General features: G+C 40.0%; 1 protein-coding gene across 10 annotated transcripts in view; it reads right to left on the minus strand.

The window, feature by feature from the left end:
* The window catches only part of RBMS3 (RNA binding motif single stranded interacting protein 3), a 720,759-nt gene that overhangs the window by 139,908 nt on the left and 557,308 nt on the right, over positions 1-23,543 (minus strand). For all 10 annotated transcript variants that reach the window (XM_054815906.1, XM_054815907.1, XM_054815905.1 and 7 more), the window contains 2 exons: positions 16,328-16,485; positions 5,586-5,665 (listed from right to left, as the gene is read on the minus strand). In XM_054815906.1, the coding sequence (XP_054671881.1) occupies positions 5,586-5,665; positions 16,328-16,485 (238 nt within the window). The remainder of the gene's footprint in view (positions 1-5,585; positions 5,666-16,327; positions 16,486-23,543) is intronic.

Genomic DNA, 23,543 nt, shown 5'->3' on the forward strand with positions numbered 1-23,543 from the left:
TTGGGTTTTTTGGAATAAAGATAATTTCTGAGGATAACAACATGTAAAAGATAACCTCCTTTTTAAAATAGCTCCACTGAGTATTACCAGCACCAAACTTAGCAGAATGTCCTTTATTCTGTTTAAGTTCTCTGTAGCATTCAACAAATGTTTTAAGCTAACTACAAACAAATATCTAGTTTCTACCTTTGGATGCTGTTTTGTCTTGTTTAAAATGTCAAATACCTATACATATATACAGAGAGTGAGACAGAAAGACATGGATATTTATAGTAAATACCTTATACCTTGATAAAGCGAGGTAAACTCCCCAAGAATATACTTTTGGAAGAGTTTTTCAATGTTTTATGCATATAAATGAAGAGACAATTAAATAAAAAGATAAAGCACCAAACTAAGAGAAAGGGGTGAAAAACTTACCAAACAAAACATTTTAAGTTCATCTATTCAAAAAAACAATTTACAGCATCAGTAATGACAAACAAGACATCATTGGTTCATCCACTAAGAGAAAGAAAAACAGTGTAAAATGTTGCTACTATCCATTGCACAGTTAACCCTCAACTGGAACCCTCTTTTCTCATGATCATTTTAGTCGCAATCTCCTAGAAAACATGTTGCTTTAAATACATTATCCCATGTTCTAAGTCTACTTCTCTGAAGCAAAGATTAAGTATTTGCATTTACTCTTCATGGCTGGAGAACCTAAAAGATGACCTAAGAGAAATATTTAAACTAAGGAGAGAGGCAGAAAATTCATTCTAGTGAAATGAGTCTGTAAAAACGCAGTGCTTGGGCCCTTTTCAAGAGAAAAATGCATGGCCAATAATGATTAAAGCAAGATATCAGGTATTTGCAAATACATCTGTATTGTTGTAGGTAATTTCTTTCTATTGAAGACTTTCTGCTCTAGTAAAAGCCAGTCAAAATGCCACAGTCGCTTGTTACTTGTGGCGTTCTTAACACAAGAGTAGTATTTCCCTCTTCTTTCTTTTTGTCAGATATTTGTAACCTGACATTAAAATTGGCAATAAAAGCCATGCAGAGCTACTTTGAAAGAGGCAGATTCTTGACCGTGCGTTGTAGCATTTATGTGTCTCACTTTCTTGAAATTTCCCCTGAGATAGGAATTGGCCCAATGTCCTCTGACAACCAAAAGTATTTACAAAGCAAACAAAATTTAGGAAGTACTATAATGAGTAGAAAATGCTGTGAGGGAGCATAATGGACGTATCAGCAGAGGATAATTACTGCAATTGAGGCATGTTCCAGTGAAATTCCACAGAGAAAAGTAAGAACTCATTAAGTCTTTGCATTTACTCAAAAAGAGAAAATTAAGTTTTTTTAAAGACATCCAAGGATACTTGGAGCTGAATAAAAACTCTTGTACCCTAAGCTTGCCCATCCAAAGAGAAATCAATTTGTTACTGACAGAAAAGCTAGGAATTTTAACTTGAATTCAGTGATTGCAAAATGTGATAAATTAGCAGGATTTCATATAAAGTTCCCTATTCACCAACAAAAAGAGATGCAGCACTGAAAGACTGAGGGAGAGCTACCTTAATCATTAATAGTGCTCTTCACATCTTGATGCAGACGTACAGCGCTACAGTCTGACACATTCATTTGCTGACTTCTCTTTCAGAGTGGCAATACGGGGCCTATACAATTAGTTTCATGTAGGGCTGCACTCTCTATAGGAGGAAAATATACCCGGTAGGCCCTGGTCTATTTATCTCAGAAAAGCAGTGCTAATAAAGGGAAAACAAAAACAAACACAAAAATCCCCCTAAAAAAATAATCACTCAAAGCTACTCAGAATATTTATGAAGTTCACATGGAATCTGCCAAGCACTGACAGTTTGCAGATTTCTGGAGACAACTGTACTTTCTCAGTCTGGAAGAAATGCAAAGATATTAACTAATTATTTATGGGACAACCAATTATCTTCCACTGTATATCTAAGACTGAACATCACGAAATGCTTATTAGCTGAGCAAGCAGGACAGTGGAGCAATTCCCTTTGGAATGGAATGAAGCCAAGGAATTGGACAGAGAAGCATCCTTAACAAGGATAATTCACTAACATAGACACGATACTACTCAATTTACCTAGACATTGCACATCTGACCAGCAAAATGTTTCAAGTACCAGAAAATAAACTTTACACTGTCACTGAGTTGAAGCAGAGTGGTCTGGAGCTGCAACTGTTCAGCTCTACAATTTTTAAGAGACAACAGACAGTAGTTGAAATTAGAAAGTCAAACAAGGAATGGTATCTTTTTGCCTTGGGAACAAACAGAATACAGAGCGTCCAGAGTGCCCTGTGCGCCCTCCTTCCCTTGCAGATGCAACACAGCTTTACCCTTCCCTGCTGTATTGTTGGTCTGGGCCAGCTTAGATGTGTGACTGTGCTCAAATGCCCAGGTACACAACAGTAATTTCTATTGTATTTCCAACAACAACAAAAAAATACATCCAACTAACTTCACATCTCATTTTCCAAGGAAACATTAGTTGGGAAAGAGCTCTGTATTCAAAATGAATATCTGAGGTAACTCTTTGGGAGGATATAACTAAGTCATGGCCCACGGTTTGTTCATTGTGACAGCCAGAGCCATGGTGCCCAGTCTTTCTGATGGGTCGTTCAGCATCATGTGAAAACTACCTACCCCACTCCTTCTTCCATCATGACTTGGTAACCGGGCACAACCGCCCCACAACATGTGAACATTTTATTCTACAGACATGGTATTCCCACACACATATATCCCACTGTGTCACCAGGTACACAACTGGGGAAGACAGCATGGATGGAAGCTAGCTGCCAAAACCATCTGTCTGGTACATAACCCTACTGCCTCAGGAACCAGGGTAATACAAAACGGCCTGCAGCCAGGCTGATTTCTTTCCTGACGGGCCTTGTGCAACTTTTTATTAGCTGGCAAGCCTGAACCAGAACATCAGAGATTGGGTGAGAGATGTGGACAAAAATGTAAAACCCTCCCAGTTCACTGCTATGCTTGAAAGAAATCCAGCTGAAAATCCTAAATCAATTTAATTTAACCCTAAAAGGATTGATTAATTTTCTCTCGCAGTAAGATCATGTCTTTGAGTAGCAGAGGTTAATAACAGATAGTGTTGCATACTTCCGCTAATGTTCCTCAGTTCCTCATTTTTTAACTGAAATCCATAAAGAGGTCACAGCAATAACTAGAGATGATTTTCTTTCTATGCCAATTACTGAGATGCTGGGAGGATAATTTTCAGACTCTGATTGTGATTTGCCAAGTACACTAGGTGACTTGATTCTCCTTCCTTTTCCATGCAGGAAGACAAGCAACTGCCAGGAGGGGAATAAAGCAAGATGTTTTTGTCTTTGCCAAGAGGCTTAAATACAGGTTCATAGCACAGATGTATAAACTGAGTAGAAGCTCTAACAGGAAACTACGTCAAGAAGAAGAAATTAGAACTGAGTGTGTCTTGCAGTGGATCACAGGTAAATGACCAGTATGACCTAGATCGACTCAACTGCTCAACTGATCATGTTTGTTCTCCGGCTTCTTAAGAAGATGAATGAATACGAAAAATCTTTTAAATATGGATTTGAAGAGTGCCCTACTCTAATAATGAGGCACAAATATTCTCTTTTATGTGGCTCAAATACCATATGATAACTTCTAATTATCTGTGTTTGGAGCTACAAAACCTGTCCTCCAAAAGTGGAGGCCAAAATGGGATCTTATAGATATCTAGTGCATAGTTGAGTGAGTTCAGTTACTGGTTTCCTGGCTTTGCCTCAAGCTGCATTATGATTTACCTGCATCTGAACAGCACTCAGGTAAATGAAAACTCTTAAAATAGTCTCTTCCCAGACCATCCTTGCAACTAAATGCTATCAGATCAAAACAATACTAGACAACTTTACCACATGGGCACCTTCTTCAGGAAACTAAGAACTGATTCACGTGCTTTAATTGAGAAAGCAGCAAAAGTTATAACCATTAAAATCCAATTTCAGTGTATCTCTTGGAACAAAAGTAACTAATTATGCTATCTTATCAAGATACCTATTTTGATGTCCCACATTGTTCTTGTTGAATACCCAGTATATTCCTGACTAACTTAAAAATTAAATAAAAAATTTTTAAAATTCCACTTCTAGCTTTCATTCTTTACCACGTACTCCTTTTGTCTCAAACAGGCACTATAATAACATTCTGCTTTATTCCTGGCTCAAACGATGTGTCCTCTCGGCAGTGTGACCATGGGGCACACAGAGTTATAATGACAAAGCTGCACTTACCAATTCCCTGCTATTCACACTTTTTCCATTGGGTGTTGCTATGATATTAAACAGATTACTGCTGTGACCCAATGTATGCATAGAGAAAGGCATGCCAAAGGTTTAAGGTCTTTGCCTATGTTGCTTTGCCCATTGTACTATGCAGCCCGAGTCTGTTGTACTTCACAAAGTTGGTGTTGTACTTGATTAGTTGGGGTTGAGAAAAATTGTCAGTGACTACTTTTGAAAAGAAATCCATAAAATTGAGTCTTCCAGCTTGTACTAAAAGTTTTACACTCTTTCATGAAGGTGATCTGACTAAAATTTATATGTACATTGCAGCATTCAATTACTGTACACAGTAGCTGTGCAGATGGCTCTCTTTTAATTAGAGTATTTAGTGCATCTTCTGCATAAAGAACCAGGCAATGAATAAGGAGGAATTTAATGAAAGTAACCAAAAAAGGAAATAGTTTAATGGAAGTTACAAAGAAGAAAAAAAAGAAAAGAGAGTAACTTAGGACGCAATTCTTGCAAGGATTTCCTGCTCATTTGACACAGCTCTTTAGACAATCTGAAGGAGAAATCTTTGCAGATTTGTGGCCTCAGGGAAGCCTTGTCAAGCACTCACTTTAGTGATCAGGTAACTGATCACTAAACTTTGCACAGCTAATGACCACATAGATGACAGACGAAGATTTCAAAAGCAAGATGCTGGCTGGAACTGGGCTTTCAATGTAGCAGGGACATGCCACTGAATGTATTCTATGGGTATTGTCAGAAAATGGCAGGATTTCATTAAGTTACAGCAAGTACAAATGGTATGAAATCACTTCATATTTGAAATATCCTTGGTAACTAGTAGTTACACTAATAACTGTAAAGAATACAAAGTTACTACAACCTGAAATACTGGCTATTTTATAACCCATAATGCAGTTGCTGATCTAGTTACATTCCAAGGTTTTTGGAAAAGCACCGGCATTTACTTATATGGCCTTTGCTCTAACTGGAAAAAAACCCACACATGATCTATGCATTTAAAAGGAAAAGATGCAGTAAGACAACATGATTTTTATACGTACTTAAATTTACTGCTCAGACATAAATGCTTGAATAATATGAACCTGGGCAAGGAAGAAGTTGCTATGGGTCATAAATGATCAGCTTCTACTAGGAAAGTTGTATGCCCTCTTAGCAGGGCCAGTAATATGAGCCACTCTTAACATAAATTCCAGTATTTCTGTATTCTAAACTCTTTAGTGAATTTTAAATTTCATAATGATGGCTAGACTTACCTGGTAGACCGGGTGGGGTTTTCAGATATTTGCCATTAAAATGTTGAATTACTACTTCACATTTTTCTGTAGACTCCATTCTGGAAAAGAGAAGAGAGCGGGATGGGGGTAGAGGCAATACGTGTTACTAGACTGTTATGAAAATGCTCAGTCAGCAAAAACAAAAAGCAAAAGATTAAAAAAAAAGGACAAGCACAGATGCTGAGAGAAATCTTCAAAGCTGTTCTTGCTGATTTCTGCAGAGAAACTGGTTGGGCTCATTATGGTACGGTGTGGCTTGTGAGGAGGACCTGCCACCCTCAAAGCCTGCAGCTGCGCTCCCGGCTGTGTGAGAGCCACAGCAGTGTCAATGAACAGTCCCCTTTTGGTGCCCAAGGGATCACCCTGAACAAGGACATTCTTTATGCTCTCACGTACTGCTTGGAAAGGCAAAGGACGTGTTTCTAGATTCCTTGTGCAATCAAAATAACTTCAGATGGCATGAAAAAAAAATAAATACAGGATTTGGAGAAGAACCCAGAGCAACAGTTATTAAGGATTATAAGGTTAAAAAAATAACCTGCAAAGACAGACTGTATAGCAAAACCAAAAACAAAGCATACGTGCCTATTACAACACAAAGCCAAGTTTCAGTTGAAGACAGTAATTTACATGTATTACTGGCAGGTGAAATGCCTTACTGTTCATCTCATAAGACTTCAAGATAACTTTCAGCATTGAGACATTGAAGTATTAACAGTGAACTAGCACTTATATTATTGAAGGAACTGTAAAGAATACAAAGCTACTAGTTAAATCCTAGTCCAGCACACTAGTCCAGAGAACAGTTGACTTTGCTACAGAGTGGCTATAGGAACATTTGAAAAGAGGAAAGAGAGAAATGGAAAGCTAAGAATCAAGCCAAAAAAACCCCCACCATATTGCTTTTGTTTTTCTTAGAAAAATTATGTTTAAAAAAGACTCAGTGCTCCTTCAATACACTAGCGCTTACCTCCAGGTACTCTCTGCAAAGTAACTCCACTGACATAAATATTACTTGCTTCTCACCAGTCTAGATCTTTCTAAAATGACTTTATCCACCATCCTTCCTGTCGTATGTTTTTGGGAAAAAGTAACATGCATTCTGCACAGCTCACATCATAGAGTTTAAAGCAGCAGTTAGTTGTCCAGGGTACAAGTTTGCCAGAGTTGAAAGGATCACCCCACCACCACAAAAAAACAAACCAAACCAAAAAAAAAAAGAGAATTAAGAAAAAGAAAATAATGGAAAAAAAAAAATCCCAATTGCCTGATCAATTCTCCGAGCAAGTCAAAGTCTTTTGTCAGTTTGTTTCAGGTGGAGTCTTTAAAAATTGTCCCCTTCAGGTTGTATGATTGCATATCATGTGGGCTGGGCCATTTGTGCAAGCACAAAGACAGCAACTTAGATTGTTCACTTTGGCTTCATTCAGATTTAACTAAGCGAATGTCTGCACTGAGCCTTTAGAGACTCTTGTCTCTGAAAGAATAAATGCAATAAAAGTCTGTTTTCTGTAGCTGCAGGCGCTTAGTGTCAAACCACGTTATGTTGCACCACACAGCAGTGACAATTTTATTTTAATACATGGGGCACATTTTAACAAGCCAAAGCAGTCCCTGCAAAGAATGCAATATATAAGCTGCCAAGTGAAAGAGACTCGGTGCACTTGATGCATTTTATGTGGGAAGAGAATAAAAGTGAAACCCACAGTGTTCTGGGATAAAAAGGCCATCATTCGAATAGCACTCTGGAAAAGAATGTGCACATTTTCTTCTCAAGTTTCACAATTAACGGCTCTCAAATGCCATTGCTAGCTATCTGTAATCTGGCACACGCTTCACTTGAAACCGACACTGGCATTATCGACTCAGTTTGAAAAGGCAGCACAATAGACAAAGCCGTCTGTACACGTTCCCTTCAGATGTGTTGCTGAGTAACAACTGCATCCATCCCTTGTCTCCCCTACCTGAGACCCCGCGTGCTCTCTGCAATGCGTGACTGCGGGTAGACCTTTCCCCCGGCCACACCAAGGTGGGCCCGGCAGCCGCTCACTAATCAGGCCTGCATCCATCCCAGGACCACCTCGGTATGAATTATAATTTTCACAATACCGGAAATAACTCTTTCAAATTGTGTTCTTCAGGACAATTTGCTCACTGACTGACTGGGAAGAATAAGGAAGAAATAGAGCAAGCAGATCTATTTCTAAAATCGTCTGATACTTGCCATCACAAGACCCTGGTTTTAGTTTAGTTAAAACTCTGATCAACATCAACCACTTTGGTGGCAATGTCTATAGTAGACGCCTACCCATGAGCTGAACCTATCTGCACACATTGATTCAGAGATTCCTCTTTTCATCTGTTGTAGCCATAAAAAGCAGCCATACCTGGGAAGAGCTCCAATAAAAATATACTTTTCTCAGGTCCACACTAATAAACTCTACCTACTTTTTCTTCAAAAAGCCATGGCACTTCTCTATTGTAGAATGTGTTTGGAAACTCAGAGGAGATGGACAAAACATGCTTTTTGTCATGAATTTATTCTTCTCATCTGAGATAGAAATGTTTCAAAATGTTGGTTGAGACTGGCATTTAATAAAAATATCACTAACAGAAATGTTATATCTTAAAAGTTAGCCTCGAGGGGACAGGTTTTCTACAAAAGAATGTCATCGGAGCGCAGGTAAACTTGGAGGAAGAGCATTCTTAAATTCATTTTTCAGAGTTGGGGTTTTAGTCATAATTAATAGAACAAAAATGTGACAACTGATAATATTCTGGAGAAAAGCCACGGATCTTAGATGCTTCAAAACCTTCTATTGAAAGATACAGATATTCAACTCTCCTGCTGAAAAGAGGAGGACATCAGCTTCACATGGTAATTGAAATATGCTGCTGATCAGATCATTCACAAGTATCATTTTCAAATTCCCTTCAACAGTATGTTTTTGGTGCTGAACTTAAGAGGATCTTGGATAATAATTCACATTTAAATGCAATTTGGAGATAATTATAATGCATCTGAGTATTATTTTGAATCAGGAAATGAAATGCAGAAAAAAAATTATCAAAGCCATAGGCCAGATTCTTATGATATTTTTAAAAGTACAGATAACTATCTAAACCAAAGAAACTAACAAAACTATGAGAATTTTTTTTTCACCTGTGTCTTTTTATCTCCAGGTTCTGGAAATTAAGTGGTAAAGTTCCCAAATATGAGTAACTAGACTGTCCATATTCTATCCAATTGGAAAGGAAGTGAATTTAAAAAAATCTGAAAAGGAAGACTGCTTTTATGATTTTTTCTAGCCATAGTTTGCAAATTTAAGATATTTCAATATGATTAGCAAAAGAACAAAAAAATTGGGGGTACTTCAGCAAGTATTACAACCAAATAATTTGATGTTCATGTCTTGCTATTAAATATTTACTTCAGATCATTTAAAAAACACATATTACTCTCTCTACAGACCATAGTGGCTCCAAAGTAGTCATTAAGTGTTATAAGTAATAGGGAACCTTTACGATGAAAAAAAAAAAAAAGAGGAATTTTTTTTAAACTAAAGCTCTTACAAATGCTTATTATAAAGATTGATGCAGGGTCAAGAAACAACTTAAATAAAATTTATATACAAAGAATAACATGATGATTACGTAATTATTACATGAGAAATATTCAGTACCATGTAATTACCAGTTACTGGTAAAATGTGGGTTTGGTTTACATGTACCCTATAGTCACTTTGCTTAATAATAGTAATAACGTAGATGAGCATCAGGACTATTTTTTTTTTTTATATCCAGAGTAAATATTCAAAGATTAAATTGTTACTACCACATCTATATTACGATTAGCATATGAATATTGTTGTTTTCTTATATTTGTAAGAGTGGGAATACTAAATCTTGGATGGGGCAAAATTTCTTTACTAGTTAAGGCATTTTGCAAAGATGGAAATAGGTAGGTAGTAGCGATATTATACAGCGGAGGAGTCCAAAGAACTGAGGCCATCGTCAGAAGACATACCGGAGAACTCAATGTCTTTAGCATATCAAAAAGATGAGTAGAGGGGCAGTTTGATAGCAGTGCATAAGTACCTTTGTGGGGAGAATAAACTAGGCACTAAGCAGTTCTTTAATCTTGCTGAGAAAGTTGTGACAAGAACCAGATAAACGTGAAAGAGAAATTTAGCAGAAACATTTAACTGCAAAGATGATCCACTGGCACACATTAGACAGAAAAGACATGGCTTTTATTTTTTTTTTTGGTTGATGTCTTCAAATCACATCATAATACTTGTATTTTAGTAAAATACATGTATTATCTCAATATTAGGTAACTGGGAGTACTTCAACTGCCTGTGATATAAAAGAGGTCAGGGAAAATGATCTTTGGATCTTAAATACTTTAAAGCTACAAGATATGTTTGATTAGTGTGAGGTGTCTTAGCACCTCTTTACGTTCTACTCTTCATCCTTCTATGGCAACAGGTTCACTAATTCCTTTGATTTATTTTGCTATTTTAATTCCGGGCATTCTAAGACCCTGATATGGCTGCAAACTGTGATTTTCTTCTCTCCTGTAACTGACTTAGGTATCTTATGTCCCCAACTTTTCCGCTGGTAAGAGATTGCTTCAAGATGTTTGTGCTTTTTGGTTTGAATCCATTTTATGCTGGAAAAATTGTTCCCTTTGACATTTACAGCCTAGAAAGAGATATTAATTTTGACAAGTTCTCCTCATTACTCGTAATTCTATCTTTTCTCAACATGTCTTGCCTGTATATTCTTCACATTCAGTCCTGTTTGCATGAACAACAGGAGGTTGTTTACTATCTCAGAAGAATACACAAAATCTGCAGAAGCCACTCCAGTGAGGACAGGATAGGCTGCTCTCTCCAGGGATATGGTCCATACTATACCTTGCAGTACGACCCATTATGCCAAGGTGACCGTTTTGAGCTGCCTGAGTACCTCTGCACAGAGCTACTGTGCTCTCCATAGAGAAACTTCTTTGTTTCAGAAGAAATGACACCTACCTATCCTGAAAACCCCTGAAAGATGCACAGCTTCCTTTGAGGAAAAGAAAATACAAATTAAAGGCTTGGCTCTCTCATTTTGCTTCAGTGGAAACTGGAACACATCCACTTCTACTGAAATGCATGCAAAACTTCTATAAATAGAATAATGATCCTGTGGGGGCTCAAAATCTTGTTTCCCATTTTCTGTCGCTCCCTTTCAGTTGCTGAGTCGAATACTGTTTCCAAAGACTAAATTTAAGACATATAAAGCACAGACAAGCAGGAGATAAGTTTAATAAAACACATATGCAGGCAGAGAAAAGCATCCCATTGAAAGCTCCTACAGAAAAAAAAGGTAGGGTAAAGACAAGGATGAAGCCCAAATTCCCAACAACAAAACGGGTACATGCCCCATTACAGACCTCCCAGCTCTGTCACAAAGAGGTGGAAGTATCTCCTCCTTTTGCTCTAGGATGATAGCGACAGCTAATTGAGAATCTCTTGACTTTGGTCATTTACTGGAAACAGTATCACAACATTCTTTTATGACAGTTTGTGTTGGACAAATTTTCTCATGTTACTGGAAAAGAATAGTATGAACACAGAGTCATTTCCACCTAGACCCAGGCTGATTTATGCTACTGTCTTCAGAGTCTCAGGTTAAGTATTATACTGGTGCCCGCCAGCAGTGCAATACTTGACTGACTGTCAGCATTTCCATCATAAATTTCTGTTTTCAGAGGCTTATGACTTCGTTGTAAAATGTCGCTTGGGGGGTGAATCTTGCAAGGTCGTTTTAAGTTACAAGACAGCAAACAAAATAAAAAAGTTAGTGGTTTCTAACTCTTTCTTTGCACTTTATCATTTAAAAGGACCTATAAAACTCTTGCTCCGCTGTTCAGCTGAGTATGGTACATATATGTATGGTATTATTAATATTACTATTCTATAGGGAGGATACTTAAATAATACTTGAATGGTATTTTACCGTGGGGTTATAAAATGCAATTTTTATTTCCTTGATTCAGTGGTATCAGCAAGTCCCTCCCCAAGGTATATCCCAATGCCTCCTTGCCCCCTTTTCCATGTCCCAAGGAGTTCTTCAATTAAACTCACAGTACCTTGAGCTGGGATTATGAAAATTGCTCAGCCAAATTATCTGATGGCTCCTAACTTTCCTGTTCCTCCCTTTTCACCTTTAAGGGCTTCATATCCGTTTTCATGTTACAGAGCCCCACTGATATTTGTCCTGGGACCCTGCCCCATCTGTCCTTCTCTGGAGTTTGCTTCTCCCTGAAAGTGCAGCTCCATGCTTGGCAATTTTCTTCAGGATGTAATGAGTCTACCCAAATTTGGTCCAGGTTGCAATGCCAGAGAAAAACATGAGGGTCTCGGACATACATTCTCCCACAGACCTCCCCAGCACCCTGCAATGATGGTGTGAGCCCTTTCCAGGGAGGCCTTTCAATGGAAATTTATCACCACAGGCACTGGAATATTTTACAGATATCACACAAAGTCTTGGGGGCATGTTTTGGATTTCCAGTTTCATCTGAGATATCCAATTATAAAGCGATTTCCTGTGTAAGATGTAGGATGTGACAGATCATTCTTCTGACTGAAAGTAGGAATGATCCTCATAATATCCAAGCCTGCACTACCGTCCCAGATGATGGATTTGTTCAAGCTAAATTTATAGAACCTTTTCAACTGCCTTCAATTAAACCCTTGAATAAGGAAGAGCAAAGCATTTCCCCTCTTCACAAATGCATTCTTAAACTGCCTGGATGTTCTCTATTCCCTGGTGCTGCTGACACTTCTCTGCCTCCAAAGTAGCATCATCACTGATCCTCAGAAATCTCCCGCTAAATATTCCCCTTTCATTTAGCAAAACAGCACCGCTGCTTTGGCTCCACTTTGATGGTGTTACTTCTTTATCTTCTTCCCCCTTAACATCTGGAGCTTACGCTTTATGGGCCTGTGGAAAGCCAGGTCTCCCAGCACATACAGTTACCTCTTTATAAGTGACACAAACACTTCTTCAGGATGAAGTTAAATATTTCCCTCCATGCTCTCAGTACCTTCTCCTATCCAGTAATTCCAGCCTCCCTCAAAGACCTTCTCACTTACTCACTACCTCTGATCTGCTTTTTAGTCACACCACCACCAACACTGCTAATGTCTTGTTTGCAAAACTCAAATCACAAGAGATCAGATTTAAAATTATACCATGAAAAAAGTCTTCGAATCCAGTTTCTGTGGCTTTTTTTTCCTTGGCTTTTTTTTTTTTTTTGAGGGTGAAGGATCATGCTTTTGTTCTAAGCTCTGAGGAATCCACCTACACTTTTTAATTGAAAGATCAGATGCTGGAGTCATTAGGTGACTCACAGTGTATTGGGTCTGGCCGAGATGGAGTTAATTTTCCCCATAGCAGCCCTACAGTGCTGTGCTGTGTACCGGTAGCCAGCAAGGTGTTGGTAACACCCCAGGGTTTTGGCTACTGCTGAGCAGTGCCGGCACAGCACCGAGGCTGTCTTGCCAACATTCCCCCCTCACCAGCAGGCTGAGGGTGGGCAAGATCTAGGGACGGGACACAGCCAGGGCAGCTGACCCACACTGACCAAAGGGATATTCCATACCGTATGACGTCTGCTCAGCAATAAAAGCTGAGAGACTGCAGGAGGAAATGGAGGAAATTGTTATTTATGATGTTTGAATTCTGGAGCAACCGCTATGTGTACTGAAGCCCTGCTTCCCAGGAAGTGGCTGGACATCACCTGCTGATGGGAAGTAGAGAATAAATCTTTCGGTTTTCCTTTGCTCCTGTGCAGGGCCTTCTGCTTTATTGAACTGCCTTTATCTTGACCCATAAGGTTTCCCGCCCCCCCCCCCCGCCCCATCCTACTGAGGAGGGGAGTGATAGAGCAGCTCGGTGGGCACCTGGTGTCCAGCCAAGGTCAACCCACCACACCCAGCAGCAGAGATTTAAAAGAAACACCTCCAATTTCAAGTCTTGTGATGAAATCCTGTGTGAGGACAACACTGTTCTATTTCCTTTTCAACATGCAATCTTATGACAGACTGAACTCAAAGCTTCTCATCCTTTTTCCAATTCCTTACTTCTAGTAAGTGTTACTTCCCCCTCCTCCTCCTCCTAATTTCTCTCTCTGCTATATGATAGGCTGTGTTTAGTCCCAGCTTCTGCTTGCCGGTGTCAGCAGAAACCCACATTGCCAAACAATAAGAGCAACACCAGCCCTGAAGAATGCCAGCTCCCATGGAGAACCTGGAGCCAGGTAGCACAGCTTTGAAGTACAAAGCATGGGCAAGGCGCGAGGCAGAGGCGGGTATCCAGAAGTTGCAACGATCCCCTTTCAATTGGATGGACTTCTGTGGAGCCACAGTTGGAGTCCAAAGCTTCCCTTCTCTGGCCCCTTGCTCATAACTCTTCTCAAAATCTCCCCTGGGGTGTACCAAGGCACAGCTGGTTTAAGCCACAGTGAAATGCTCTGGAAAGTTTCAGGAAAATTTGTTCAGTCACTTTTGAGGGACGTAAAAGAGAGGAAATACTTTCACAGCTTAAAAAGGAGAGCTAGCTTTGTACGCACACACTTTAAAGGAGGCTGAACTTTAATGTGGCCAGACATTGCTCAAATAATTTTGATCCAAGTACATTTGAAGGTACCTGGGTTATAAATGATTAAGTAGCCACCTGCAGTACTATGAAACTGCTAATCACACCCATTTAGGAGAAAAATCTGACAATAGCTGTCTACTCTAAGTCTTTACTTCCGATTGCTTTTTGAATATACTTATTTTGAGATTGACTATTCACATAATTGAGCAAAATCAAAAGTGATTTTTAATCATCATAGCGCTTAAATAATAACTTTGAAACATCAAATTTCAAAATTGCTGGATGCAGCATCTTTTTAGTGTATGCAAAGTTAAACTTTTTCTCCTGTGCTTCTGTGGCTCAGTTAAGATCTATGGTAAGCAGCATGGCACGTTCCACAAGCAGGCAAGATATACCGTGATAAATGGGCCCACGTGGGAAGGTATAATAGCCAGGGTCGCCACACAGGTTGCTGATCTGAACTTCTGAAATCTTATCTGGGCTGAAATACAGCTGCCATCTCCTAGCTGTACCGTGTGCTTACACTGTAGGTACACTAGAATGAAACATTCAAGACTACAAGCAAAGCTAAACAAATTCATCTGTTTGGATTGACATGCAGGAAAAAGATACCAAATAGCACTTTATTACAAAAAGAAGGTCAGATGGTCATGTAATTAAAGCTTGTATTGATAATTCTGCAAAGACAGGAGTCAGTATTCAACTACAGTTCTAAATTCCTGGATTAACTCTGGCCTCATTCAAGTCAATGGGAGATCTGCTGTATGCTTCGATGGAGCAAAGGTTTTACCCCTCTGTTGTTTGCATGATGAATTACACCACCTTCATGTTAGATCACTAAAGGTTTTTTGAAATATGTTACATAATTAAATTCATTTCCACAAAGTCAATTTTTTAAGATGCAAGCTTATCCATGAGTTACACTAATCTATATTTAGTTAGCTAGAAAAATTCATGTTGTTATCTGCACGAATGCAAAAGGAACAGTGTGTCATCTTTCAGCATAAATGTTTTGCCTTTTTCCATTTGAATTCAGATAATATTATCTTAACGTTTTTCACACATGATGATCTTTCACATCAAGGACAAAGGTAACACTATAATGTCACTTATCTTGCAAGCTACCTTTTTTATCAACCAGTACCCCATTTCACTCAGTGGTGGTATGACACTAACAGAAGTGCCATGATATACCAAGATATGGTGTATTTCAAAGAAATTTGCAAGATGACTAAGGCATTTCACCTCCTCTACAAAGCACAATGTTATAAATATTCTCTAGAAACAATGATTTGGGATTTTTTTCCCTTTTCTCTTGAAGCAGAAGACTGATTTACAGCACAATTGTAAATTTCTCTTCTTATTTGCTTTTTCAATATCTTGGGATATTGAAAATATCTTTCTATATATAGCGCTCTACTCCTTGGCTTTACAAAAGAAAACAATTTGATTTAAAAATGTTTCAAGCTGAAGAGAATCTATGTAAATATTCCCTGAGAGTAAACATGGAAACTTGTCTATCTGTACTGACAATGAACTACATGGTAATAATATGTTGCCCATTCTGTCTAAAATATCTGACTACTTCAACAGGGCTTGTTATATGCAAATATTTCTTCTTAAGCTCTTCTCACAGGCTTGAGTTCCCTGCAGCTTTCAAGGAAGTCACGTTTCTTCAACTATAGTTCCTCCCTTCTGCTCTTCTAACTGCTAAATTTACTTTTTCCTGTTGCAAAATCTTTGCTAAACATTTGAACGATTTCTTCACCAAGTGTGTGCTTTTGGCTGTAGGACATTTATTATTATCCAAGCTTGGATCGCTATTCCTAGTGATTTTATTTACATAAACATACATACAATGAACTATTTTTTAGAGCAATGAAGCGAACATCCTTCTGCATTGGTACTCTTCACCTCAGTGGAGAGAACAGACACACAATCTGATAAAGGTGCTGCTCTGCATTTTCCATAGCTATGAGGCTAAGGAGTTACAGAATAGAAAGCATTTGCAAAGGACCAAAGCAAAAAAATGTGCACGACTCAACAAAAATTAAAGGTTTCACCTGGCAAAGCCGACTCCTCTGCTGACTCCATTAGCATCTCTTAATATTCTGGTGGAAATGACATGTCCAAAGGGTTTCAGCATATTCTCCAGTTCCTGCTCATCCATGGAAACAGGTAAATTTGAGATGTATAGATTTGTGGGATCTTGCTCTTGTTGCTATGACAAAATAAGAGAAATATCCTCAGTTAGGCTTAGCACAATAGAATAGCTTACAGCTCATACAATGAGGGCTACTCAAAACAGGACCAAGTCAAGAATATTTAGCTGCATTAGAAGCAAAGATGGGCAATCTGTTCACGATGACAACGTATTTGCCAAATTTCTGCAAACCCTCATGCAAGTGCTTAATTCTGTGCGTGACTGCTCTTACTGAACTCAGTGACACTACTCATTTATAGAAAATTACTCTCATGCACAAGTGTTCTCGGGTTTGTCCCCTAATTTAGCAAACAGATTGTGAAGAAAACATTATTTCCACAATGTGCTCACTGTTAACATAAGTAAAGAAAGAAAACTCAACACATGTTTTAAGCAGATGTGCTTTCCAGCCTGCAGATTTCCCATTCAACCTGTTCATCATGAGTAAGGTTGGTTGAAAACACAGAACACTTTCCATAGTATCTTTTCCATTCCCCCCCCCCCCCCCCGAAATGTGTTGGTTGATAATGTGCACATAATGTGCAACAAGAGCTAACTGGGCGGGGGGAAGGGGGGAGTACTGCAGTTCACCCTAAGGTCCTGGTGAGACAGGGCACATGTTTATTCTCAGACTGAATTAAAATATCAGCCCGTAGTATGAATAATTGAGAAAACAAATTTGAAGACAGCTTTCTTGTTCTATTTTTGATTTTTAGGCTAAACTTTCCATTTTGGCAACCATTCCAACTTCTATTCTCGCTTGCCGAACTACTGCAAAGAAACATGAGAGAGGCATAGATGCCATATGGAAAATAAGTGTATTAAAGCAGTAAATAAAAACCTTGTCTACAGACAACCAAGTCTTGATTACATTAAATCAATTTAGTTAAGCTCTTGCAAATTTTCATGGCTCTGGTTCCATTTTCATTGATATGAGCTTTACATAATATCTGATCACCTGTCAGTACAAGCCTGATTGGGATCAGGCAAGACTACAGAATCTCAGCTAATGCTTAATAACCAAAAATATAAGATACAATCTTTATGCTGTGCAGTAAGCCAGACAATACCTTTACCTGACAAAGTCTTCTGAGACAGATTTTTGGATTCTTTTTCATTACACATTTTAACAGGCAGAATTAATTCGTACTTGTTCAACAATGAGATTTATATGACAACAGTATTACCTTTTATTTTGCTATGAGCTGTCCTAAAACCAGATTAATAATCTTGCAGCAGCACCACAACCTTACACTGAAGAAATTACACACAGTCCTGCAGTCATCTGCTCTGGTTTAACTAAACTAGTTTCAAATTACATGCCATTAAAATCGGTGCAGATGTGTCTTGTCAAACACAAAGAATCACACGTCCTATTTCTAGAAGATATATGAAGACAGGACAGAACCAAGATGTCTGCTCCATCACTGCCTTGCACATTCAAGGCCTCAAAAAAGGAAGCAGAAATTGTTTCAAGCTGTGATTCACGCACCCTGTCTTTGCAGGGACAAGAATGACTAAACAAAGTTTCGCTTAGCTAAATACCAGAATCAGAAACCAAAGAAAGTTTTCAGCTTCCCTTACCCCAGGCTGAAGGAAACTTTTAGCCCTTTTGGATGAGAAGAAAAGCTGCAAATGGATACCCCAAAGGGTCCAAAATCAAGAGGCGCGCAATACTGTTTTACTGCATAATTTGGATTCTGACCCAAGAGCTGTGAACACTTGCCTTTGGACATACTGCTTAATGCCCAGTGCATTCTAGCTTCGCATCTCCAGAGCCATTATCCCACGAAACAACACATTACCATGCAGGTTGAATGCCCCACTATTTTACAAAACAGAAATAAAAGAACAAAGTAGGCACATTTTCAAGCTGCTGTCCATAAAAATATACCCAGTTATTACTAGGCCTTATAGTAAGGGGCAGAGGAGAGGAAAATCACACGCACACCAACAGCGAACTTACTGCAAATTGAAGCTACAAACCCCAAAACTAGAAAAACATTCTTTCCCTTTCCAGGCATCTTCCCCTGTAGTCATCTTCCTTTCTCTCTCTTCAATTTACATTCATACAGATCTGGTATCCAGTTCCTCTCCAATAACCAAAGGATATTAGTGAGGGGTCAGAACTGGTAAGTATCAACAATGCAAGGAAAATCATGCAAACAGTCCTGGAGGGAAGGTGGGCAAGAAAAGAGAGGAATATTAGCCTCAGATCACACTTTTAGCTTTGGGAAAAACAAAAACCCAAACCATTTTCTTTCTCCTTTATTTTTTTCCACATTTTTTCCCTTTTCTGCATGCAAATTATTTAAGTTTTATGGCTTTTTACTTCCGCCCACCCAGGGCCACAAGCAAAAAGGAAAGATATAGGAGTTAGGAAACATCTTCATTGATAGTACTTTGAAAATGTGAGCAATTGGAGGTAGTTAAAGCAGAGGTATTATAGAAGCAAATCAAAGTAGAAAGCTTTGCAATTCCAATAGGCACAGTTTTTCAGAAATAATCACATCATTATGCAAACCTCAAACCATTCATTGGTTAAGGACTTTGATTAATCAACCAATCAGTGCTCAGGGACTGACATCCCTTGTCAATATTTAGGAAAAAACCTAATGGTCTTATGCAGATGAGTTCCCCATAGCCAAAAGACAGACTAATACGAAAAAAGCAGAGTCATGCATCAGTAACTGCACAACAGCCTTTGCTTTCACTGAAGCAATTCAGTCCTGCAGAATATTAAAATGAGAATTTTTCTTTTGACTACTCGGTTTTCAAGCTGGGGCAAACAAATAAAATAAATAAGAACCGCTGCCAGTGTGTCTCACCTCTGGAGTAGGAACGCGTAAGCCTTTTAACTGTGTTAGAGATTAAATGTCGTTGTTTTAAATATCCGTGGAAAGTTTAGCTACACTCTGAGGATGAATGAAAGACTAGCAGGCCATAGTCACTCTCTCACAAGGATTTACCAAGCCTATCTTTTATCAACATGATAAACAAGAGCTGCAAGCAGAGAGAGACAGATGAGGCCACTCGTGGTACCTCCTCAATGGAACAGTGTTTTCTAAGAAAGGAAAAAAATCCACGTTATTTTTCCTTACTATACAAATATAACATTTAGAGAAATATCCCTTTCCTTTGCAGAGAAATATCACCCCACAGAAGCCATACCTCACAACACAAACTGAAACAAGACGAAATGCCTTACCAGCGACGAAGCGTGGAGCCGAGCAGGCTTTACAGGAGGGGTGCGGAGCAGGGCGGCCCTGCCGCCGTGCAGCCAGGCCCCATGGCAGCCTAACCTCACGAGCCCCTGTTTCTCAGGCTCGGCCTCCCCCCAGCCTTTGGCACCAGGGCTCCTCGTGATCTTTTCCAGCTGTGCAGAGATCCCCTCTGTGGCATGGAGGTGCTGACAACATGTTCCTTGTTTTGCCTAGAGCCTTTTCATCCCAGATTCCCTGAGATCCTGCGTGACCTACTCGCTTCCCTGGCGCAGCGTAACTGCTGAGCTTTTCAGTTTGAAGGGCAGGTGTCCTACTGTTCAAAAGGTGCCCATTTGTTGACAAGATGAGCCTAGCCAGAACCGGTAAGTCCAAGTACCCCGCAAACGACTAGCCTTTCATAATCGCAACTAGGTGACAGGTTTGTCTTCAGTGAAAGACCACCTTCCAAGGTTGCAGGAATGGTGGGGACTGTGGGTGTCTGCATCTGCACAGTGGGGCTCAAGCCCTCTCTGGTTCATTTAATTCTTTCTATGTTTTTCTACCAGGCATTAAAAAAATGCTACTTCCCACCTCTGGGTACTAAAATCCCATTTATTATTGTGTCCGGTCCCAAACTGACCAGGCATCAGTAAGAGAGCTGAAAGTCATTTGTATGATACGCACAGCAGCTTCAGAACTGTGTTTTCCTCTTACGCCCCCAATATTTTTGACGGGAAGAGAAGGGGTGGCGTGGCAGAAAGACACACACGCCCCACAAACACCTCTAACAGCACCATGCCTCAGATGCCCCACAGCCACCAACTTAGAGCCACTACAGCGGGGCCACCAGCCGAGCAGAGTCCGCACTGCCATCTGGGCTCTGCCGTCCCCGTCCCACTTTCCCCCTCCAGACCCCACCAGAGACACCAGGCTCATCCCCACACCACAGGAGAATGACACACCTCTTCACACAGTCTTCCCAAAGCACAGCAGTCTCTGGTTTAATCCACCACTGATGAGAAGGGCCCCTCCAGGGGCTCCAGGGTCTGCAGCCGTCTGCTGCCCCAGGGGCTCACAGGAGGAGAGGGGCAGCTGAGGAGTGGCGGAGGGCTCACCTCAGCGTGGAGGCATGGCTCCTCTGCCTTTCCCAGACCCCGTGTGCCAAACACAGCTAATTAATGGGTATAAGACCAGGCCAAGTTGTTGCTTCTCAAAGGGAGTGGGAAGGCAGCTGTGGAGCCTGCTGTGTGTGCCAGCTGCAAAAGCATCATGCTGAAGGCATGCAAACGTGCAAGCGCAGTCTCAAGGCACCATCAAAAGCCTGCTCTGGGCTGTCCTCGCTGAAGTTCATTTTACCCAAGATCTCGCATTTGCCAGCCCAAGGAGGGTCACATTTTGCAAGTACAGCTTGCACTTGCACTGCAGCCCCAGAGAAACAGGGGTGAACTCATCCAGTCAGCCTCAACCCTCTGAAATCCTGCCACAGCCTCACACCCTGGACTGAGCTCATTCTGGGGTCCTGCTGCGTGCCAGCCTGCGTGGGTACACCGAGTGCCACAGAATGGGCCAGCAACAAAAAAAGAAGAAATTAAGCCAATTGAAGCTCCTCTCAAGACAAGTGCAGGGCTTTGTGCAACTCCCTTTGCTCCCTCCCCAGCCTGTTTCACCACCATTGTAGCCCAAATACCTCAGCTGCTTGCTCCAGGGGTATTAGCTGCACACATACATTGTAGTTAGGCCATTCTGGCTGTGGGGGTGTACACGACAGATGCTCCCAAACTGGCCAAAACCACAGCTAGGAAGGTTTAAAATTGTGAATACTGCAAACTAACAGTAGGTCAAAACCAAGTTTTCAATTAGCTCAGAGCATTTCCAGCATTCAGCAGCAGGCGTCCTGCTGCAAGGCTCTGGAGTTCAGCAGTCAGGAGCAGTTGTACTGGGGAAACAGCCAGAAATTTTGTCACTGCCTTTTAGCAAGAACTGGGCCAGTCACTCAGCTCCCAAGGCCTGTGCCGAGGAGGCAGAAGAAGTTCATAATGCAGAGGATTTGAAACGCACTACACCAACAGCATTTGAAATGGATAAAACCCAGCGGAGGGCGTGCTGCAACTCCAAGTTTGCTGTTTACTTTGCTGGACCCTCCCAGCCACTCTTGAAAGGAAGGACAACGCTCAGATGGGATTTTCCCTCCCATCTTGAGATAATCTTTGGAAGCAACCATGAAAAGCTGAAAGAACAATTCCTGCTGGTGCGAGAAGAGGCTGAGCCTCTTTATGTAGTCCGTTTACTAATACATTCTTTAAAGACACATGTGTAGGGAGGGGCGGGCAGTTTTTGGCTACATTATTTCTTCCCAAAAGAAACTCAGTGCCCCCCCCACCCCTGTAATCTCAGTAGGACTGGAAACCGAGTGTGTTTGATTTATTTGGGAATCCTATGTACCAATTCTTTTTATTCAACCTAAATTATTTCTCCTTAGAGCAGCCTGCTGTAGGAAGCTAAGCACTTATTATTAGTTCAAACTATTCCTTTTTCCATCTTCCAAATTTATTCTGGGAATATAACTTTATATGTGGATCGATATGAGATTCTGAACTCCTCTTTTTAAAGATATAATCAATATTTATATTAATAGATCGTATGCTTTTCTTGTCTTTAATAAATTGAGACTTCATCATATTAATATTGACACAGGTCAATATTACGCTCACCTTTAGAAGCATGGTCAGATCTTTCTGAACATTTTAGAACCAGGTTCAAATCACCCTCAATTAGTATTTTTCCCAAACTAGACCATCTCTGCCTAATGGCCACTGCCAAGATCTTCAGGCTCTGTGCCTAACTACTTCTCTCCTTTAAAGATCTGGGTTGAACTTCTCTCCCCCCTTAACATAAAAATAGTTACGCTTTTTATGGAGAAAGGCATTTATGTGGAACCATTTATATGAAACCAGATCATTTATATGGAAACATTTATATGCCATGTCATAAATTTTCCTGTGTTTGCTCAGTATTTTGAAAACTGTAGTTGTATGGTAGCATCAGTCTCATCTTCAGTGTATTAGATTATTTCTAAACTGGATTCTATACAAGCCACTGAGCTTAAATGAAATTTAGAGGAAGCATGTAATACTTCTCTCAGTAGATTCACATTCAGTATCTCTTCTTGTTGCTTCATTATTTACTATTTACTTTTTTAGTACTGCAGATCATGAGAACTTTCCAGGACATCTGAAATAAACATTCATTTGAAAGCTGATTTGATATGCATTTGATTGGATTCACATACCAAAAATCTGAATTAAGAGATTCCCTCCCCCCTAGTTTTCTATTGTTTCTCCATTCATTCCTGCTGCTTTTTCACATAAATGTGGCATATTTTTGCACATAGGTAAAAGATGCCTGGTTTTCAGAGTAAACTACTGAATTTATAATTCAGTTGTTTAACTTCAGATCTACTACCTAATGTCTGCAAGTAACACTTGGAGAGGTTGTCTCTTCACTGACCTATCCAAGCATGGCAGGATGCTCCTAACTTAGTAATCATGGTTAGATAGGATGAATATGGGCTAGTGGTGTGAAAGTTAAAATAAAGTCACCCCAAACTCCACCACCTCCCGGTATCAGAGAAGCAATGGCAGGAAACCCTTTTGCTCCTTCTCAGCAGGGGCAGGAGGGAGGGGTTCTCTGCAGTGCTTCGGGACTGGGATCTTGCCTGCGTACATCCGCATGATGCCTGCAACTCAATGAAGATACACTGATTTGAATTAAGAGACGGTAACCCTGCTTTCAAAGATTTTTCACATTATGATTTCTTCTATAAAAAGAAGGAATGAACAAACTAACAAGCCCACAAGAAACATTTGCAATGGC

This window comes from Grus americana, chromosome 2, assembly GCF_028858705.1.
Source record: "Grus americana isolate bGruAme1 chromosome 2, bGruAme1.mat, whole genome shotgun sequence".
Classification (NCBI taxonomy): Eukaryota; Metazoa; Chordata; class Aves; order Gruiformes; family Gruidae; genus Grus; species Grus americana.